We start from the raw sequence: 22,495 nt of genomic DNA on the forward strand, positions 1-22,495 counted from the left end.
AATAATAAAAAAATTTAATTTATTTGAATTATATTAAATAAACTTATTAATATTTATTTACAAGTCCTCAAAGATTTTATTATTTTACTTATTGTTGAGATGACTTAAAGTGATTTATTGATGGTGTACGAGATTTGTGTATTGGTGGTGTATTAAAAATTATCCCATATATATAAAAATAGAAAGAAAATTTAAAATTATAAAAAAAAGCTTGTATACAAATTCTCTCAATAAATGAAATAATTAAACAAATTAAAAGAAAAAAGAGTTCTGAATTCATGATTCAAATTTCTTTTTATTTTTATTATTTTGGGTTCAATATTCGCACTTCCCAGATTATCATGTTATCTTCCCTCAAATATTAAAATGATTTTGAACAAATTTGTGAATGATGGAGAAATAAAATAAAAGAAATTTCCACCCACTAACCTACATACTGGTATTCGGTTATCTTTAAAATTCCTTTTAATTAAGTTAATTTCTTTTTCCAAATTTTAACCAAACTCCAAAAATTTAGATTTCAGGTGGATGGCCCCCGTTGGCCGCCACTTTGGTTGTTTGAGTCTAGATTTCACCATTGTTTTCAACCCTCTTTTTTTCAATCTCGAAACTTCAACATTAAAATGAAGTATATTTTGGTTTGGATTGTTTTCAATTTTCAAAATTTTCTTTTAAGTTTTTCTGTCGCCATTATCTAGAATGCTCGAATTTCGCTTTAGCTGAAATTGATATGTCGCTTTTTTACTGTTTTTCCTTTAGGGTTTTTTTTTGTGTAATGTGATTATTGCTATGGTTATGTGTTGGATACGAACACGAAGAAGAAAGCGGACGAGGAGAGCAAAAGAAAACAAAAACAACAACATAGAAATAGTTACGTGACAGTTCAAGTTTTTATTAAAGAAGAAAAAAGAAATGAAGTAGCGAAAAATTAAAAAAAAACGGGGTTGGTTAACGTCAAAGCAATGTGAAGGAATATATTTGAGTTTTCTAGAAAACATAAAAGTCGTAGATTGAAAACGAACTGTTGTCATTTTCAAACATAAATGAATGGACCAACCAAACAATAACGAATGCCTAATCTAGTTAGATGGTTTTTATTAGCTATGTCTTACAGACAAATCCAACTCATCTTTTGAACAAGTATTTGTTTTGGTTCGTGATATAATGATGTTGATATCTTAACTAACCCACACCATTGAACATCCCAACCACGAGAATCTATATCTATATAACCGTACAGTACGAATGCAATGGATGAAATTCAACTTTATTATTCATTAACAAAGATTTTAGAACGTTACACAAAGAATTGATGGCAACCCTGTATGAAAGTAGCATTTTTAGTACAATATTGAGGGTTTATACAGCCTTAACCCTATTAAACCCTGTTACTTATTTTACAAGCAATTAAATTAACTATGAAATCGCAACAAATTAAAGCCCTGAAGTGAAAGGCACACCGGTGCTCGGCAACCAAGAATTCCCAGCCAGAAAGTTACCGACGGTGAACTTTGACACCTCGCTTGCGCTCTTAAGAACATGGTAGCCTCCCCATTTGACTCTATTAGAAGTGGATGAACCGGGGCCAGTGTTCATATACTCCGCATAATACAGCGTCTTAAGTGCAAAATTACCATCCCATTCCATCCAGCCGGCCGGGTTAATCAAGCTATCCAGATACGTTTTCATGAAAACCGTCCTCGAATATTGTTTCCATGGCCTCCCTAGATATGTTTTCACCGAGCTTTGCACTGGCTTCAAATCGGAAGCTGCTGTAACTCTGGAGTTGTGGATTATAATTCCAGTGTTCTGGTTTGGGTCGGTCCGGCCTTGAGCCGTCACCGTGTTGGTCTTATTAGGGGGATTGCGTGCGTATATGTTGCAGTTTTGAAACACAACGGCTGCGTTGCCGAATATCCAATCAACGGTCCCGTAGATGTCACATTCTCTGTAAAATTGCCTTTCGGAATGGACGTAAAGAGTGTCTTGGTACCCTTCGAAGCTGCATTTGTAGAACACCGAGAGATCGGAGCCTGAACGTAGAGCCACTGCCTGATGGTTAGTAGGACCAGCGGTGTTTCTGAACGTAATGCCACGAGCAATGAACCCATCTCCAACAACGGCTGATATTCGACATTATTATAAAAAAACAAATTAAAATAATAAAAACCAACGTAAGTTAACCTTTTATTTTCAATCTAGAAATTGAAGAAATCATCCTATCACATCAATCAAATTGATGATTTCATGCTGTTATAGTTTTAAAATCCTTTCCTTGACTATGAAATTGAAAGGTAATACATGTCACTTTCATGCAGAGCCTAGCTCCTGCCAGCACTTCCAAAATTTTCATTTAGATTTTTTAAATGTAAAATTATATTTATTAATATATAGTTTATGAAGTGTTTATATTCATGTGAAATAACCAACAAATAAGTTTCACAACATTCAAAAGTTTATTACTAAAAATTATATGCAAAGTTTCTTCTTCAAAAGAAAAATAATTCAGTTGGTAGTAATTTTACTATGTTTTTGCTATTTATCCTAATCTAACTCGATATATAAAATTAAGTATATATATATTTATTGTTAATTCATTATCAATGCATATATGTGATATGTTATTTGGTAATTATGCTGTATAATTTTTTGATATGATATTTAGAACTATTTATAATTTTACACTTATAAAAAAATTGATGCCAATGGAATTAATATTTATAATTGTATCTTAAATACATATATTTTTTTCATAAGAAAATAATAGTTGAACAAAATTAGGCGCCTCATTAATTTTAGACTTTTAGGCTTGTTAATTACTTTTTCCTTGTTAACACTACTACTATTACTTTTATGTATGTACTACTACTAAGCTATATATAAGTTATGTTTCATTGAATTGAATTAGGGTTTAGTCAATTTCTTATTAATACATCTATTATTAACATTGATTTGTGTAAGCCCGGCATGTTTATTTGTTGTAAAAATTATCTAATTATATATTAAACTAATGATTTATTTTAGTATTACTTCTTAAAAATGTTTTTAGATTAAAAAGTATTTTTGAGGAAAAATTAAAATTTTTTATTTCTGTTTCTTACAAAAAAATCTTTTAAAAAATTTTAAATTATCTTATTTAATAATATTTTTATCTCAGTAGTTTTTAGAAGACAGCTAAACTGGTCGGTTTTATTTATTATACTAGTTGTCTAGTTGGTACCCAGTCTAAACCTAGTAACTAGCAAGATGTTTTCCCTGCTACTATTGGCTGCCTTTTCTAGCAAGCTACACTCCCATCCCATGGCACTTGTAAGAAAATCATGCGAAAATGCCAAAAGTTTACTCACCAACGGTGGCTGAATTGAACGTTGTGGATCCTCCTCCGACGCTTTTGCTCCCTGTGATTATAGTTTTCCCTATACCATCGCCCACCATCATGATGTTTTTCAGCTTGCTTCCTATCTCAACGTTTTCCTTGTATGTGCCTGCCTTAACGTATATCACATACCTTCCACTTCCGGACCGCTTCGAAGCAGCGGATATAGCGTCTTTTATCGTCTTATAATTCCCTGAACCATCTTGGGCCACGACGATATTCGCCGTAGAAGCTGGCGACGACGACTGCAACAGCTTCCTGTCACCGGGTTTCACCCATGTCGGGAACCCATCTTTGTAGGTTGGTTCCTTGTAAGGTGCCTTGTTGAGAGCCAGGGTGTTACTAATTAACTGGGAAACGTTGTTAGACATCATGGGAAGAAGATAATCCGGGACCCCGAGTTCCATAAACCCGGTCTGGCATGTTTCGAGATTGGTTAAAGCCGTGCTGAGCCATGTTTGAGCATCATCCTTATTGAGATTGGTGCCGGAATCAACAGTTTTGTTGAGACGAAGGATGGTTAACTCATACAGGTTTACGCAATCGGACCATGCAGCCATTTCACGTCCATTCCGGCACTTAGGGCCCAATGAATGCGTGTTACTTTCTGCTCGTGCGGCACGCTCTAGAGCGAGGTGCATGGAGATTTTGAAAAATTGGGACTCATCTTTGATTGGGGTGTTTTTGGGATCATGGCTCAAAAAATACTCGCACGGCTGTGGGTTAGGAGTTTTCCTGCACCATGATCTCACATCATTAGCCCTATATCCTAAAGCAACCGGAAAAAGAAAAAAAGGCACCAAGGAAAGTGCTACGAGGATTTGAAGACGTGCCAATGCCATGGATGGCTCACCAATGTGTGAATTGTAATAGGTTTCGAAAGGTTTAATTGGGGTTTATTGTGGGATATTAGTGCCCTGTCTCTGGGTCTCTTTATATAGATGTTTGGGGTACTGAAAAGTCTAAAATGTTTTTTGTTTCAGCTAGCAGTAACTAGTACAAAACTGTATGATGGCTGGTTTGTAAGCGAAATAAAATTTGATGGCTGCCTTTTTCTATCAAGTACATATTATTTGAAGAAAGTAAAAGAAAGAAAAAAAACAATGTGCATTGACCTTCTGAATTACAAGCAAATGCAGTATATATTGGACGGACAACTAGGTAACAATCCTTCCCTTCCTTACCTAGAGCGACCTGTCATCAATTATGACGATGAAAAGTCAGATTGTTTGTATTTCTGATTACGTAATTGGCTTGGCTGCATGTAGCCTCTCAATACCATGGAACGGGTCCTTAATTTCAATGGATTCTATTATATATTTTGTGTACAAATTGGTTTTAAGTTTGAGATGTTAATAGGATGGATCCGGCGAGTTCCAGTTATAAAATTTTCATATTCACGCTGGTAAAGTAGTAAGTAAAGCTTAAGTTGGCTAAAACCTTCATTTTATTATTCAAAAAAGATAAAAAGATTATTATTTATTTATATTTAATTATAAATTATAAAATTACTAAATATAAGGTTGAAAAACACAAAGCGGGCTAGGTTGATTGAGCCAAGCAGACAGAACCAACCCTTCTAATTTTAATATATATGCTTAAATTTTTATTTTAAAATTAGGGGTTTTTTTTAATAAAAGAGATGCGAAAACAATTTAAAGGTAATATAATTTAAAAGCAAATAAAATAGTGAGGAAAGATTCAAAGTCGTCTTTGACTTACCTGCCTTACTGAATTATTTTACCCATCTTCCCTTAAGACTCATGATCTCTGGTCTAAAAGTTCAATTTGTTAGACTTTGTGTTTCATCTCTCAATTTATTTAAATGGCTGGGGCTTGACAAATTGGCCTATAAAATTATTTAGCATTCAACTCACGTTTCTGTAATAATTACAGAAAAATAATACTAACACATTATTTTTGGTTGAATTATATCAAACAGCATGCTAGGTTTTGTTGCATATGGACACAAGTGATAATTAATAAAAACCAGCATTTAAATTGAATTACAAAGTGACTTCTCAAGTATATGAATGTTGTTCTTATCCAAACCATGTTTGCATAATTCATCGATCCAAGAAAGATTGAATTAAGTCTGTTTTTACTAAAACTATATAAATATCTCCACTCCACGCAAAAGCCCTGCGTTTATATCGTAATCAAGGTCAAGGATGCCAATTTCCATGCCAAATTGGACTAACTAGTTAATTGCAATCAAATAATTGCGAAAACTTTGCATTAAGCTGAGTTATGTTTTAGTTAATCCATACGCATCGCTTGTGCTATAATCCTAACTCAAAACGTCTCTGTTAATTAGTTTCTATCACGAAATTTGTATAAACATATTACAGTCATAATCAAACAGTTTCTAATACTTATGAGGAAAAACCCTCGTCTTTAATTTCATTTTGTAATGATAATACGGTATTAGGTCTTTTTCATCCTTCATGCTGAGTAACCTTTTCTTTTATTTTTCAGGTGAAAGCTGCCAATAACATAAAAAAGGACGCCATTTGATAACAAAAAATACTTGGCATTGCTTCATTTAATTGCTATGATAAGAAATTTATAACTAAGGCTACAAATGTAACGCAAAATAACACTTCTACATTACAATTACACTTCATCTAAAATTTTGTATAAAATATTAAAATAAATGTTTTCCAACAAATTGAAAATATATTAAAAAAAAGTCTTTATACTTGACAAGCAAATGCCTTTAAAATATTAATAATAAAACAAAAGTATGCAATATCCAAACAATAATAATAAAATAATAGCAAAATGACAGAGTGAAAAAAATTAGACAAATTTAAGCTGAGCCGGGCCAGCAAACATTATTATTATTTTGTCTAAACCTATTTTTTAAACTTATATTTTTACACAAACCCTCCCCACTTTTTGAACAAGGCTCCAAATTTGAACTAATAACCCAACTTACAACAAATGAATTCATGAATAAATACATGATTTGACCTAAGCTACGAAAAATTTCCTCTAAACTACATGACTTTTCATCCAAACTATTCATGTACTTTTGCTAAAATGTTCAATTATTGAATATGTAAGGTTTGGGAAACAAGTTGAGGTGTTAAGAAAATAAATGTTGGAAGTTTAAAAACTAATCCAAGTATCCAATCATGGACGATTGATTTTGACTTTTTTATTCTTTTGCGCTTTATTAAAGGGCCTTTGGTTTTGGTTTCATCAGATTCTTAACACAAATTAGCCATATGCTTAAGCATCATTATCCAGTTTAATTGAGAAATGATATTGACTAGCAAGTTGCGTGTGCACACTTGCGCCTTAATCATAAAATAAAAATTCAAATGCCGTTCAAAAGAAACAAAATCCATCCACGGTTTGATCCCCAACATTTTCGAATATATGGGTTTCAACAAAAAAGGCTGTGGATGAACAACTCTGTAGGGGATTCATCTATTTTAGCTGACCTTCGTATTTTAATTTTAGATGCCACTTCTACAAAAGTGATGGTCAAAATCCATCATTTTTTCATATAATCCCAAAATTTTTGATCATTTTTTTTCAATTAAGAAAATTAAATATTTAATGCAGAACTTGATTAATCATATAACAATTTTCCTTAAAAACATTTGAAAGTAAAGAGAAAAATGGGGTGTTATTGATTTTATTTATTAAGGTAAGATAAATACAAAATCTAAGACTTAGAACCATTTATTTTGATCTAATGCTAAGACCATTTGGTTCTCATGATTCTCATTTTAAAAGTTGTTATTATAGTTACCATCATCTTTTATGAGATATATGTTTAAAAATGACTTGGTAATGTTTAATATTATAAGTTAATTCAACTTAATTTGAAATTTTAAAAATTAAAGTAAAAATAAATTATATCCTTATAATAGTATTTATATCTTTAATATATATTATTTTTGGTTAAAGGGTCAAAAATAAAAGTTTTTAGTGATCCAATTGTGTCCTCAATTGGCACCCAAAAGTTAATAGTCAATGACCCTTAAAATGAAAATTTTCTCTTCTAATTTCTTTAAAATTTATAAAATTTTAAATTAGTAAGGATAAAATGACTCTTTGTCCCCCTAAAGATAAATTTTTATTTAATTATTTAAAAATTATAAAGAATATAAACTATTAAAATGATGAAATTACATTTTTGCTATTGTAAAAATATGCAACTTAATTTCGCCCTTTCCATTGTCTTTTTCTAACTTTTTCTTTCCCTACTCCCATCAACCTTGCTTTTACTATTACCCTTACTAGCAACCTCACCTTTACCTTGGTTGCCAATTAAAGTAACTCGAGCAAAACACACAACATGGAAAAAACAAGGTAAGAAAAGAGAGAAACGAATGAAGACACTCACCTAACAAAAACATCCCAAGCAACTCAAAATGCTTTGGGCAACTTCAAGCATTAAATGAATAAGAAAGAATAAAAGTACTTGACAAAAAAGTTGTAGAGAAAGAATTAAAGTTTGATAATAAAAAAAACTTTTAGAGAGATTGTAGAAATGAGGAGAACGAAATGAGAGCTCTCTATATATATGACAATCGTTTCATGCACCATCAACACATGTTTATTGATATTAGCAACACTCTTGGCCAAATACAAGAAGACTCATGACCCACACATCATTGTAACGCTTATAAATAATGTCATCTAAATAACGGCTAATGCACATTTCCTTAAGTCATGCATTCATTAAATCAATAGTTACAAATTTGAAAATTTAAACATTCTATACAATGACGAAGGGAGGAGGCAGGTAGGGGCTCTAGCCCCCTAGAATTGGAAAATTTTGGTTTAGACCCCCTAAAATCTATCAAGTTACAAGGTAATATATGACAAAATTATAGTTTGACCCATCAAAATAATAAAATTTTGATTTAATCCTAAAAATTGCAAAAATGTAACTCAATAATATAGTGAAATTGTATTTTAACTCTCATAAAGTTGTATAACATTATCCTGCCCCCTCCAATGTTTTTTTTTTTTGACTTCGCTCCTAATTCTATACTATGCCACATAAGCAAATGAGATCCCTCACCAGAACCCTTAGTCTAGGAGGAAGTCTCGCCTCACTGGGTGGCAATTGTTGTACATACAATATTGTTAGAGTACTACTTCGTAAAGATGGATGTCTCACTTAGAGACAAGGTGAGGCTACGCCAAACCAGAGCACTAAATTGACTAGTAAGCTTCTCTTGACGAGATGGCTATCATCTATCACTCACATGCTTTGTACTCCATCACATCAAGTTACATAGCTGACCTAACAAAGAAACATCATCGACCTAATGAGAAGGCCTATCTTGCCCTTAAGGGGCAAACCAATAAAAGCTCCATAAACACATGTTTAAGAGCCTTACCTATAACTATAAAAGCCCTTCACCAAAACAATGAGAACTTTCCAAGAAATCGACATCTAGCCCAACCTTCCACCACTAACTTGACTTGTAGCAGATACTTTTGCCACTGTATGAACCATAATTCTCTTCTTCCATACTTTCTTTTCCTCAACAAATTTAATTTTAGGTGTGCAAATTGGTTGACAAGTTTAATTGAGAAACAAAATTTTCCATTCCTATACCCAGACTCTTTCTATATAACTAATATCTTATTTAGACATCACAATTCCATCAAATATGTATATATATGAAAAGTTAATACATACACGTTATAACTATCTATATTTTATATGTATTAAACACATGGAGATGTGAGAATAAATCATAATTTCAATGGTGAAAAACTAAATAAATTATTAAGTAGGTTTATTCTTCTTATAAAACGTTTAAATGGACTTGAGTTTTGGGGGAAAAACTTGAGTTATAACTATAGTAGTCGATATTATATCGTTACCGGTTATATCAGTTGGTATGCATCGTTCTTATCCTTGATTAGTATCAAAAAATCCAAGTTATTGTTCAGTCAAAATTTGATGCATTTCGGTTGTTCTGGAGTGTTTTGGTCAATATTGATTTTATTTTAAACATTTTAAATTTTCATTTAAACTTCTTTTTATATAATATTGGAGGTAGGAAATGGGGTGACAGGATTTGAACCAATGTCTAAAGGATGTCTAACAAGAGATTTAATCATCACTCTATACAGGTAAAGATAAACTCACATTTAAACTTAAAATGCAATTATTAAATTAAATTATTGAACCTAATTAATAATTTTAAAAATTATATTTGCATATAAATGTATTGTAATTGAGATATAAATGCATATATATATAATATAGTTTATTAAGGTATATTGTATAAAAAATATATGTGAAAATAAAAATATTAATAAACTCGAAAACTGATACTATTAATATCAGTATCGATTACCTTAATTACCAACCATTTATAAAAAAGAAAAGTCTTGTTGTAGTTTACAAATCATAATCAGTGAAATAATCACCGTTGAAATCAAAAGGAAAAAGAAAACAAATGGGCCCAACAAGAAAATACAAAATACCCATTTTATAAAAATCCTTTTTCAGCCAGAGTTGAAAATTGTCCATGTTTATCAAGCCTAGAAGAGAAGAAAATTCAAGGCCCTAAAACAAAACGTCTTCTTCGGCCCGTAACGAAACCCGACACGCCTATTTAGATGTTAATATGATGGTTTATTTTGAGTATAAATTTTTATGTCTCGTATTGGGTAATGCCTTTATTCATGTTATTCACACTCTAATCCAATAGAACAATCATGTATTCACATCACATTTAGCCTTATGGCTTCTTGTTGGTAGCAGATCGATACCTAGCAGCATATCGGTGAAATAAGGCCAGTGCATTGCTTGTTAGCTGTGCAACGTTCATTACTTTACCTTTAATGGTGGCCTTCATTTTACTCATCCTATGCCCCGGCAACTCATCCACGCAATTGCTAGCATCGGTTAGGGCAGCGCTAATCCAAGTATCAACATTATCTATGTGCCAAAATAGGTCATCGGTCATCCCCGCTTTCAGATCAAACCGGCGGAGTTCTCTGATTGAGTGGCTAAGCTGGTTTATGCTATCATCTATTTGTTGCAAGCAATCTCTCAGGGCTGGACACTCCTTCGCTTTTATTGACTCCAGCTCTTTTGCCACCTTCAACATGTACGACCTTGTGGAACGAGCCTTGTATAGGCTCACTGTCAAGGCAACCTGAGCCAGTTGCTGCTCGTTCCGAACGTTGGAGTTGGCGTAGCGGGCGAGACATTTAATGCATAGGGCCGGATATAGAGTGGTTTGACACGAGACCTCAATGAGGGCCTTGGTATCCGGATGTTTAAAATGTCTGGCTCGAGCCATGGATGATTCAACCGTGCTGAGGTTAATGTAAAAGAAGATGAAGAGAAAGAAGAACACCACGGAGAGGCGGAGTTCGGCCATTGGTCAAAAACGGGGAAGCTGATATTTGAAGGGTTTGAACTAAGACTTGAGACAAAGAATGAATGCATATGGAAAGTATATAAAGAAGATTTGTGGCATGCGAAGCCATTGCTAAGCTTGCAATTTACGTGAAGTTAAGAGCAAATAAACTTAGTGTCAATTTAGCGAAGCAAGTAGAATAAATAAGAAAATGTCTCCCAGATTATGTTAAATCGCCGTTAAGAGCGCATTATTTGAAGCTTCCTTTTGCAGTATATTATGAGACAAATCCACCGTGCAAAATGTTGGTTTTTTTGGTTGAAATTTTGGGTTATATAATTATGAGTTAGGTTTTTTTTTAGTAAAAACAATGTTATAGATAAAAAATATCTAGTCTTATCACCATTGTTTTTAGACTAACTATAAGTAAAAACACTGTCCATTTAAAGCAACCTAAGAAAATATTAATTTTTTTTGACTTTTTTAGGTTTTAATTATTTTAAACATGTACTTTTTGAGATTTTAATTTCTTACCCCACATTTTATCTACATGCCGAAGACACCAAAATAATTTTTTTCATCACACTGTTTAAACACATTTTTTCTAAACCTAAAATTTTCTTTAACATCAAATACTAAACTAAAAGTATGATTTGCACTAGACTTCTGACAAAAATGACTGGTTTATCGGCGATGCCTATGGCCGACCGCAACTAGTTAAAGCTTCTGTGGCCAACATGATCCTTCGTTCAAGGGACCCAGCTAAGAACATGCATCTAAAATTATGGTTAGTTTAAGTTACTTGATTTTATGGCACTCATGGATCATGTGATTGAGTGGTTTCTGCTCAAAATCAAACCCACAAAATCAATCAAAAGGTATAGCTTTTCCAAGCTGAATCTTGAAGGCTCGAATCTCTTTACATAGAAATACTAGCACAATCAAATTAATCATATGAGGTTTAGAAGAAAAAAAAAACTTTAATTGGACTGTGATTGATCTCAAGCAATTCACAAGCATATTCAAAACTCTTTAATATTTTAAAGTAATAATAAAAGAATTTTAATTCAAATTCAAGCTCCAACATAAATAACTGGGTTTGAAATTAAATAAAAAAATAAGAACAAAACTAACCATGTAAGCTAAAGCCGAGTCCTGGGTCAGTTTTGAATAACAGTAGTATACATGTTAAATACATGCAATAGAATAGATCAACATCTGTTATCTAGAATAGCAGCTTGTACATATCTATGCAGTCAGATGAAAAGAACAAGTAATACCATTTAACATGAAAACGGAAACATTGATGATCAAACACCGTTTTTGAGATGAACAACAACGTTTTCATCACCATAACCTCTTTCTTACATCTGCTCTTCAGTAATCTAAAGTCCCAATGCAGCATAGAGACAGATGATGCTCAAATCATGGATTGTCTGCTGCATTCTGGCAGGCAATCAAACCCAGAAGAACAGTTGAAGCACACAAAGACAAAGGAACTTTGACAACAAACAGTGAGCTCCTATGTCGTAATACTATTATTACAGTTGCATGACTACAGCAATAACAACAAATCACAAAGACAAACAGCACACTATATTAGTCCATACGTGTATTACTCATTGAACTCTAGATAGATTTGCATAGTGCTGGTAATTTACTCGTTAACCTTCATTCCGGAAAGATAAACTTGGCTCTGGATGACATTGCCACCAATCCAAAAGCCAGGCATGACCATTAGCCCAACCTTAGGCTTCTCATTGGTTTCATCCATTATCAAATTCTTCACTACACTTTCCATATAAACCTCTGAGTATTCACTTCCCCTTTTAACTTGAAAGACTTTCACGTTAGGGTTGAATGAGTAAGCCAGCCGATGCAAAAGCCAAATAGATTTAGCCAATTTTAGAAAGGCTTGGTAAAATGGAGTCCTAGGATGCCCACCTCCTGTTACATAATTACGCTGGTCTAAATTTCCAAAGAATGAAGCTTCCATCTTTGGATGAACAACCATCAGGTACTTGCTCTGGGAAAATTTCCCGAATAAGGAATCAGGATTCTGGCCCAACATGTCCAATGGATCCATCTCCCTCAGAGCCAGATATTGCTGGAAGAAGCTCTCTTTATTGACTGTAACATTATCCAATTTAATGGAGAAGTTCTCCTGTTGAAACCCACTGAACATCCTCTGGTAAATGTGGGACTCAAATGCATATTTCTTGTGAGCTCTCTTCGCATAAACAACATTGGGCTCAATTGAGTCAGCGGCAGCATCAAGGTCCCAACCAGCAGCTTTCATCATGTTGATTAATGGTTTAGAAAAATCATGAATAGCTTTGTAAGCAGATTCAACAGCTGATGTGAAGAGCTCAGGGGTCAAATCCGCAGGAAAGAATCCATTTTCTTCTCCTGAGCCTTCAGATTCCTTCATAGACAAGCCCCTAAGCTTTATATTCTTTTCCAGTTTCACTCTCTTCTGGTTTGCATCTTCAATTTTCTCCTGCAACTGTCGAATCTCAGAATCCTTGTTCTGAATTTCAGACTGAAATTTCTTAACCATGACCTCATAGGTTTTCAACAGGCTCTGTTGTTCTTGGATCTCAGCAGCTAAACGAGAATCTTGAGGAGAAACGCACACTGGCTTGGGGTTCTTTTCTCTATAGAAGTTCTTCAGTTCAGATATATTCTTCAGCTCAGATATTACAAGTTTATCAGCAGCTTGAATTTTTTCAGGGTCATAGGGAGTATGAGCAGTTTGTAGCTGAATATAAGCTGACTTCAGGGAGGAGATGTTCGTAAATAATTTGGATATTAGAGCTTCCACAGCTTCTGGGTTCTGGTTCATGCTCTCTTCCATGGGTTGAGGGTGGACTTTTTGATTGTTGCTATCACGGAGATGAGTATCTTTTGCCCCAGTCGGTAGCATAGTTGTTACCAACCAAGGGGATAATTGAAATGGAATCTTTCAGAAAGGCTACTGCTACCAGAACACCTGCAAATTTGGACAACATTACTAATGTAAGTAAACCTTAAGCAAGTTTTCACGAATATCATATATGATGCAAAGCATCAAAATACAAAAGACAGATGGCTCTCAGCATGATCTGCTATTCTAGACATGGTTAAGATTTGAACGAGTACTCAAACAGAACATAATATACCAACACCGAGCAATCTCTATATTTATTAAACTCACCAAGTTCTCAGTTAAAATCTAACTTCCGGTTTAACACACAGCATCACTTGACTGATATTTCTGTGCTGTATGGTAACTTGGAAATTATAAACAACAAAGGGTGATCCCTACATTTAACATATATTTCATACACAATAGGAACACAAAAATACAGTTGAAATTTCATAGTGATCCAAGTCATCAGGCACACATCTTGGTAATTGAATACTCTACGGGGACACAAACTAGATATATAACAAAAGAGTAAGGACCTGTGCATACCTGAAAAGATCACAGCCCCTCTCCAAGATATATCCAGTAAACATAATCACCTTCAACCTGAAAGCAATAGTAATGAATAATTAAATTGTTTCCAAGAGCATGATAGATTAAAACATATGCAACAAATAATTAATCATTAATCATTTTGGAAGTTCATCTCATAAGGTACACTACAACCCTAAAAGCAAAGTTTTAAGAGGAAAATGATAAAATTCTGGAACCACTCAGAATTCATCATTTGGGTGAGAAAACGAGGTAAATAACACATTCTTAATAAGCAAACCCTTCAGCTAAACAAGATTCCAGTAATGACAACAATATTTAGGTTAAAGAGAAAATACCCTTAGTTTAAAGGGAAAAAGCAAGCAACTAAAACTCCAAATCTATGATTGTACAGTAATATAAGACCTACACTGACCATGGTTAAGCAGGTAATTTTTTGGTTTGGTAGTGATTAGCTTTTTCGGGTGGAAGAAGAAATTTACCTGATCGGAGATGGAGCCGGACGAGATGGGGAATATTTTCGGACAAAATTATTAAACAAGTCAGCGACAGAGAAGCAAAGCGTCGAATAGGTAACCTTTTGCTGAAGTTTTTCTTTTTTTGGGGGGCGTAGGCCCACGGTCCACCACTATAGGACAAAGCACACCCTATGGCTATGATGACTGATGGGTTAACTTGGAATTCAAAATTGGTCTTTCTAGTTTCCTTTTATCTTCAAATTATAAATTACAAAAAATTTATAAGAAGCTTGTTAGTTCATAATTTTTAATTTCTTTTTACAAGGAAGCGAATCAAGTAGGTCAAAGTAAGGAGATTAAATTAGCCGTATTTTGAGTGTGAAAATACTATAATCATGGTTCATGTCACGCCTAATGATCATCCATCCTACTAATTATTTCGAGTTAGGGAATATGTATGTGTTAAGTATTAAGGGACTAGCTCAAAACGAGGGAGGCCCTAAATATGGGGACTGCCTAAGAAATTTCGGCCTTCTCACTATGGGTCTGGTTTCGCTGGTTAATGCATTGGGGGCCCATCTTAAAGCTAGATATGGATATGGCTATGCCTATGCCTATGCCTCTTGTTTAAACTTTTCAGTTTCCTTGCTATTGTTAGATGTGTGCTTGCCTAATTGGGGTTGATCTACCTGCTAGAACTCGAACACCCGTCTAAAAAATAATAGAGATTGAGCAGAACTATGAGTTTAGAAAATGGGCTTGGATAATAGGCCCATTTCTTAAATAGATCAAGTTTCAAGTAAGTTTCTTTTTGTTCAAGCCCGGTCCGAATTAGTTGTTTTCATGTTGTTTCGTTGTTGTTTTGCTGCTGTTTTGTTGTTATTTTGCTACCATATTGTTATTATACTGCTGTTGTTTTGTTGTTATAGTGTTCTTTAAGCATAAATTTTTTTAATGTATTTCCAATTTATTAGTAAATATTTATTTTAATGTATTTGATGTATTATATATTTTTTTAAAATTATATAAAAAAAATTAATACGAGTGGACCGAATCGAATTTGGGTTTAATATTTTTAATATGGATTGAGCAAAGAAAGAATTTTATACTTATTTTTGGGACATAGAAAATAATATTAAAATTTTGCATCGTCCCGTGTTTATTGTGCCATAGTAACAGTGTTTAACGTGCATGGTGTAACCATTAGGAGTAGGTTCAAGACATTCATGGCCAGTTATTGCAGGTCGCTCGCTTGAAAAATTGGATTTGTCGTCTAGCTTATTTTATGCATTTTTGTTCAGCTCGTGTGATGATGTAAAGCTGTAGCAACCATCTGCTTTTTGGGCATAATAAAACCAATTACTTATCCAAAATAATAATAAAGTCAAATTGTTTTAATGAAGGACGAAAAAGCATAGACTGAGAAATCCTCGCATTCTTTTCAACCACCAGTACAGCTAGGGCTTGGAAGATTGAACCTCTAAATAGATGAAATTGATGTAGGATATAGATGGAACTGAAGAAGAGGTACACAAGCCAAAAGGGGAGTAATTCTGGAAAGTACTTACATATGTTTGATTTAAGTCAAAAAAATGAGAATCAAACCTAAAACGTTCAATTGTCTGTTAGCACCGCAAAATGTTATTAGCAGAAGTTAAATGTGAAACATGAAGATTCTATTTTTCGGACTTTTTTTCTTATTTTGAAATATGACTTTTACAAGAATATTGAATTCCAAGCAAGTTAGATGTTCTTGACCAACTCCACCGAACTAAATTGAATTTTACTTCCCACCAACTACCTTCCAGATTCTACCAACTTGATTTCATTTCTTCTTTCCCTTCTACTAAAGAGGTAAATGCAAAAAATGAAAACTTGAAGGGGTAAATGTAAAATTTTCCCAACATTTCCGCTACTCCCGAGGCTCAACGGAAAAGCCAGAAATCACTCAAATCAGTTTTCAGTTTTCACTTTGAGTCCTCAGCCACAGCCAGCCGATTATTGACGTCATCATTAGCAGGGGAAATAAATTTCTGATGTAATAAAGGCTAAACTTAAACAAGAGAAGAAGGGTTTAGCCGTTTAGAGAGAGCTGAGCAGTAACAATATTAGCGCACTGACAACCTTAAAAAAATGAAAATGAAATGAAAGGCGGAGAGAGCAAATATGACATTGCTACCCACAGTCAACGGTTGAGATCCGGCACTCTTCGAATCTAACGGTCAGCTCATCTGTTCTCATTTTGTCCCTTTCTGTAGACGAGAAGATCAATGAGAGTTGGTGGCTACTGGTTACGAGTTACGACTACTTGCCCCCATTGCCTTTTGCATTTGAATAGATATTATGAGTTAAAAAATCTCTCTTTCTCTTCACATTACCAATAAACAAAGCGGCCGAGGGTCATTTCCTTTCCCTTTCACCAACCTCTCTATTCGATCGAAAAACAATGGCCTCTTCTTCCTCTCTCACCCTATCTCAAGCCCTCCTTGCTCGAGCCATCTCTTCCCATGGCTCTGCCCAACCCTCTGACCACCGCGTCTCTCTCTCCGCCCTCTCTATTCCCACTTTCTCCGGCCTTAAATCTGCTTCCCCACGCGCTTCCACTTCCTGTCGCCGGCTTCCCACGCGCTCTACCCGGAATCATCAAGTCCGTTCTGCCGCTGTCGAGACGATTGGTACCGCCGCCGAGACTTCATTGGTCGAGAAATCGGTCAACACGATCAGATTCTTGGCCATTGATGCTGTCGAGAAGGCCAATTCAGGGCATCCTGGGTTGCCCATGGGCTGTGCTCCAATGGGTCACATTTTATACGATGAAGTTATGAGATATAACCCGAAGAACCCTTATTGGTTCAACCGTGACCGTTTCGTATTGTCCGCTGGTCACGGTTGCATGCTACAGTATGCTCTGCTTCACCTCGCTGGTTACGACAGTGTCCGAGTAAGTTTCTTTAGAAGTCTTCAAAGAATCCATATTATTGAGAGCTATTTGACTTTGGATACATGCGTTTTTTTTATTATCTGTTTGTTAAAAACTGGATCTGAGTTCCTCTTTATTTATTTGATAAATTATTTTTATTGTTAGGTAGTACTTCTTTTTAGGATGATTTATGGTAAAAGACAGTTGATTCTTGCACTAAAGGACTAAACTTTATGATTATCGGATTATCCTTTAGGAAGATGATTTGAAGAATTTCAGGCAGTGGGAAAGCAGAACCCCAGGACACCCCGAGAACTTTGAAACACCTGGAGTTGAAGTCACAACTGGTTTGTTTGACTCCTCTGGCAAAGTGATTTGTATTTGATTTTATCAATAAAAGTGAAATGTGTGCGCTTATATCTGGCTTTTTCCTTTACCCGCAGGTCCTCTTGGTCAAGGCATTGCAAATGCTGTTGGATTGGCTCTTGCTGAGAAACACTTGGCTGCTAGATTCAATAAGCCAGACAATGAGATCATCGACCACTACACGTATGATTACTCGCCAATTCTGTCCTTTGTTTTTTATTGCCTGCATGCTCAATCTTAGTGATAGTTTGGCCCTTGTTGTTGTAGATATGTTATTTTGGGAGATGGTTGCCAGATGGAGGGTATTGCAAATGAAGCTTGTTCACTTGCTGGACACTGGGGACTTGGAAAGCTTATAGCTTTCTATGATGACAACCACATTTCCATTGATGGAGACACTGAAATTGCCTTTACAGAGAGTGTTGATAAGCGTTTTGAGGGGCTTGGGTGGCATGTTATCTGGGTCAAGAATGGAAACACTGGCTACGATGAAATTCGTGCTGCTATTAAGGAAGCAAAGGCTGTCAAAGACAAGCCCACTCTGATCAAGGTCTGATATTTTCGAAATGCTTTGTTTGGAAGTAATACGCTTGTATTCTAGATTGATGTGAATATTGTATTCTTGAAATTTAAAGGTTCACGATTCTTAGTTAAACTCATTTCTCCGCTATAACTTTTGATAAAAGTGTGCTGCATCATATTAGAAGCATGAAGAATGCCCTTATTGAAAATTGAAAATTCTTGCTTCTCTCTATGTATTTACACTTGACTTTGTTATTGAGTTTTTTGAAGTTGCTTTTTCTTCTTGTTCTTTTCAGGTGACAACCACCATTGGTTATGGATCTCCAAACAAGGCAAACTCATACAGTGTACATGGTAGTGCATTGGGTGCCAAGGAAGTGGATGCTACTAGGAAAAACCTTGGATGGCCATATGAGCCTTTCCATGTACCTGAAGATGTGAAAGGGTAAGGGGAGATCAGTAAATATTTCATCTGATTATATTTTGGTTTGGTGTTCATACTTTTCTGCCATTTTTGCAGGCACTGGAGTCGCCATGTCCCTCAAGGTGCTGCTCTCGAAGCCGAATGGAATGCAAAGTTCTCTGCATATGAGAAGAATTACAAAGAGGAAGCTGCAGAGCTCAAGTCAATAATCACTGGTGAACTACCTGCTGGCTGGGAGAAGGCACTTCCAGTGAGTAGACTTCTGATGTCAAACATCCATAATTTTCACAATTTTCTTAATATGATTAATGCAGTCTGATTTTATTGGAATGTAGAATGTCTAGTGACCCTTTCTTTTTGCTACTTCCAGACATACACTCCAGAGAGCCCAGCTGATGCTACCAGAAATCTCTCTCAACAAAATCTCAACGCCCTTGTAAAAGTACTCCCAGGTCTTCTTGGTGGAAGTGCAGATCTTGCTTCTTCCAACATGACCTTGCTCAAAATGTTTGGGGATTTCCAGAAGGACACCCCTGAGGAACGCAATGTTCGGTTTGGTGTTAGGGAACACGGAATGGGAGCTATCTGCAATGGCATTGCCCTTCACAGCCCTGGCCTGATTCCATACTGTGCTACTTTCTTTGTCTTCACTGACTACATGAGGGCCGCCATTAGGATTTCTGCCTTGAGTCAGGCTAGAGTTATCTACGTTATGACCCATGATTCCATTGGTCTTGGGGAAGATGGACCAACTCACCAGCCAATTGAGCACTTGGCAAGCTTCCGTGCAATGCCTAATGTTTTGATGCTCCGTCCAGCTGATGGAAATGAAACGGCTGGAGCATACAAGGTTGCTGTCCTCAAGAGGAAGACACCCTCAATTCTTGCCCTTTCCAGACAAAAGCTACCCCAATTAGCTGGAACTTCCATTGAGGGGGTTGAAAAAGGTGGCTACATCATTTCAGACAATTCTTCAGGCAACAATCCTGATGTAATTCTGATTGGAACTGGTTCTGAGTTAGAGATCGCTGTTAAAGCTGCTGATGAACTAAGGAAGGAAGGGAAGGCTATAAGGGTTGTCTCCCTTGTTTCATGGGAGCTCTTTGATGACCAATCAGATGCCTACAAGGAAAGTGTTTTCCCATCTGCTGTAACAGCTAGAGTGAGTATTGAGGCTGGATCAACATTTGGGTGGGGGAAGATAGTTGGATCCAAAGGGAAGGCAATCGGAATTGATCGGTTTGGGGCAAGTGCACCAGCAGGGAGAATATACAAGGAATTTGGTTTAACTCCAGAGGCTGTTATTGCTGCAGCCAAAGAACTTTGCTAAGCTTGGTTCAAAGTCTCTGCGGAAACTTAAGGTTTTCGATTGAAGATGTCGCTGAAGAGCTGTTCCAATTGTGACAGTCTCTTCTGTTTTGTTTTCTTTAATAAGAAACAAATTCAAAATTTCTTTTGTTGCTTATGATTCATCAATAGCAGCAGTGAGCAAAAGGGAGGTTAGAGTTTCTTTATGTTTATGGATTTGTAACTTCTCCTGGGACTTATCCGGATTTCTGCTTTGGCCTGAGTTAAAATGAGTTTGTATAATTTTGCTTTTCAGAATAAACAGTTTGATTCCCCCACACTAAATTGCTTATTTTCTACCCTTTACTTGTTTGACGTACTTTATTGAAGTATCAAGTAAATAATAACACGACCCTACCCGGAAAACGAAAGGTGGTGGGTGGTTGGAATTTGTTGGTAGGTTCCAGTCATTAGAAGAGAAACTTAATGATTCGGAAATGGTTTCAAGCCATTCAAAAAGGCTTGGGGATGTTTGTGGTCGTTGGAGATCCTGTCTATCTTCTTTGTCTTTTATGACTAAAAGTTATTTGACGAACAATGGCTTGCAAAATTAGGAAATTTTCAGTCTCTTATTTTCCAGCCGTATCTCAGTTTGTTACCATGAAATTGACTGTCAAGTCTGGTATTGGCATGGGACCTATTTTAAGAACATGATTGTTGGTTTTATGCATGATTTGGACATGAAAAAGCTACTTCAGCATATTCAGCATATATCCTGATTCCATATTATTTTTCTTCAGCCGCCTTATTATTTTGATGGTGAACCGTGGAAGGTGAAGGTCTACCTACAACACAACTATTGGATTTCTTTTGGCTGTTATGCTCTCTTGCTATAAAACAGATCGAAGGAGAGGACTGTGAAAGAATTCTAATATTGAAATTTTTTACATATACTTGGATTCAATTGTTTTCGTTAATCATCTTTCAGAGATCTTTAGTTGTTAGGAAGGCTAATATATTCTTTCATTCTTTGCACTGCTTCTGGCAAGTCCTTTGCACCCTAAGGAATGAAACAACACTTACAAGCTTGAAACCTTTGCTGCAGTTTAATGGGAAACATCAAGCCCAAAATGCATTTGATTTAAAAATGATGCTTACTTTTTTTATTATCAGTAGTTCTGAGCAATAAGTGATTTCTGGGGATGAACATTATATTTGGATGTTGAAATATGCATATTTCTTCTCCTCCTCCTCCTCCTCTTCTTCTTCTTCCCAACTAAAGACTATTTCCCTGGTTCTTTTCAGCAGCAAAAGGAGACTGAAAGAATGATTGCTGTATGCACAGACACAACTCAGAAGGTAGATTCTAGCTACCTTTATTCTTATACAAATCCTTTAGATGATGCTCGGAGCAAGAGTTGAAGAAGGGCCAGATTATTGTGTAATCATTCCTCCATCCGAGAAATTAAACTAGACAGCAATTGTGATGACCGCCGAATGGCCCTGGCATTCTCTCTTGCAGCCTTCCCTGACTTGATTTGAAGTTGTCGACAAAGAATAAATGAGAGAGGTTCATCCCACTGTCATTAAAACAAGATAATAAAGCAAATTCAGCCTTGCATTTGATGTCAGCTTTTAATCTTTGATAGTCTCCTATCATGGGCAAGTTGAGTTTGCCATGATAGCTTCCTAAATTGTAACTCCTTTTTCTGCTTAGAGTGATGGATGACATGGTGTTTAATCCTTGCCATGAAGACTGTAATATTAAACAGAATGAAACTCAACTGAGGATTGATTCATTGAATATTTCAAGGGCTCTCACCATTTTTTTCTTCGAGGCCTGCAATACAGATTTGCCTTCCATGTCTATGAAAACAGGGAATTTTCTTTTATATTTTGCACACATACAATTTCAGTTGCAACATTATTGTGAGAACTTGGAAAAGAAGTTAGTATAATCTATGGAGCGGCAGTTTAGATTGCCGTAACAATAGGAGGAAGAAACCGACAATGGCAGCAGATTCAGTAACCAGAAGGGAACTTGTTTGACAGGGATAGCTATTGTTGATCATGGGATAAGCGTATTTTCCATAAATGATAGAAAAACATGCACTTTTTACTAGTTCCTGGTTACATTAACTAGCCAGGCATGGAACTTGTTGCCTATTTGCCAGCTCTAAAGTAAGGACAACTTAAAGACAGCTTCCTTTCCACCAGATCCTCACATGGGGTTGGTGGAAGCTGTGAGGAAATTCAATGCTAGAAATTGTCACATGTTGTTCAAGAACAAGGATGAAGATGAAGATGATAGGTGAAGGGGCAATGCG

General features: G+C 35.5%; 4 protein-coding genes across 5 annotated transcripts; 1 reads left to right on the forward strand and 3 right to left on the reverse strand.

Annotated features, from left to right (window-relative positions):
• Positions 1-1,434: 1,434 nt before the first annotated feature.
• On the reverse strand, positions 1,435-4,218 carry LOC107911587 (pectinesterase 2-like). Its single transcript, NM_001327046.1, is given in 2 exon segments — positions 1,435-2,123; positions 3,348-4,218. Coding segments are annotated over 2 exon segments (1,560 nt in total).
• A 5,886-nt stretch (positions 4,219-10,104) lies between these two features.
• On the reverse strand, positions 10,105-10,752 carry LOC107910829 (pectinesterase inhibitor 9). Its single transcript, XM_016838762.1, has one exon. It carries the CDS (start codon positions 10,750-10,752, stop codon positions 10,105-10,107), a length of 648 nt encoding a protein of 215 aa, XP_016694251.1.
• Positions 10,753-11,992: 1,240 nt separating this feature from the next.
• Positions 11,993-14,896, reverse strand: LOC107911588 (protein GRAVITROPIC IN THE LIGHT 1). Of its 2 annotated transcripts, none has more exons than XM_016839439.2 (3): positions 14,674-14,896; positions 14,189-14,245; positions 11,993-13,723 (listed from the first exon to the last, which is right to left on the reverse strand). In XM_016839439.2, exon 3 carries the CDS (start codon positions 13,655-13,657, stop codon positions 12,389-12,391), a length of 1,269 nt encoding a protein of 422 aa, XP_016694928.1. In that variant the 5' UTR covers positions 13,658-13,723; positions 14,189-14,245; positions 14,674-14,896; the 3' UTR covers positions 11,993-12,388. The 2 variants fall into 2 exon arrangements, with proteins under 2 accessions (XP_016694928.1, XP_016694929.1); XM_016839440.2 differs by having other exon boundaries at positions 14,530-14,691.
• A 1,443-nt stretch (positions 14,897-16,339) lies between these two features.
• Positions 16,340-20,506, forward strand: LOC107911586 (transketolase, chloroplastic). Its single transcript, XM_016839436.2, has 7 exons — positions 16,340-17,590; positions 17,826-17,916; positions 18,013-18,118; positions 18,203-18,485; positions 18,754-18,902; positions 18,978-19,131; positions 19,252-20,506. The coding sequence occupies exons 1-7, from the start codon at positions 17,096-17,098 to the stop codon at positions 20,209-20,211; spliced, it is 2,238 nt and encodes a 745-aa protein (XP_016694925.1). The 5' UTR covers positions 16,340-17,095; the 3' UTR covers positions 20,212-20,506.
• The last annotated feature ends 1,989 nt before the right edge of the window (positions 20,507-22,495 follow it).

Source organism: Gossypium hirsutum, chromosome D11 (genome assembly GCF_007990345.1).
Source record: "Gossypium hirsutum isolate 1008001.06 chromosome D11, Gossypium_hirsutum_v2.1, whole genome shotgun sequence".
NCBI classification, from domain to species: domain Eukaryota; kingdom Viridiplantae; phylum Streptophyta; class Magnoliopsida; order Malvales; family Malvaceae; genus Gossypium; species Gossypium hirsutum.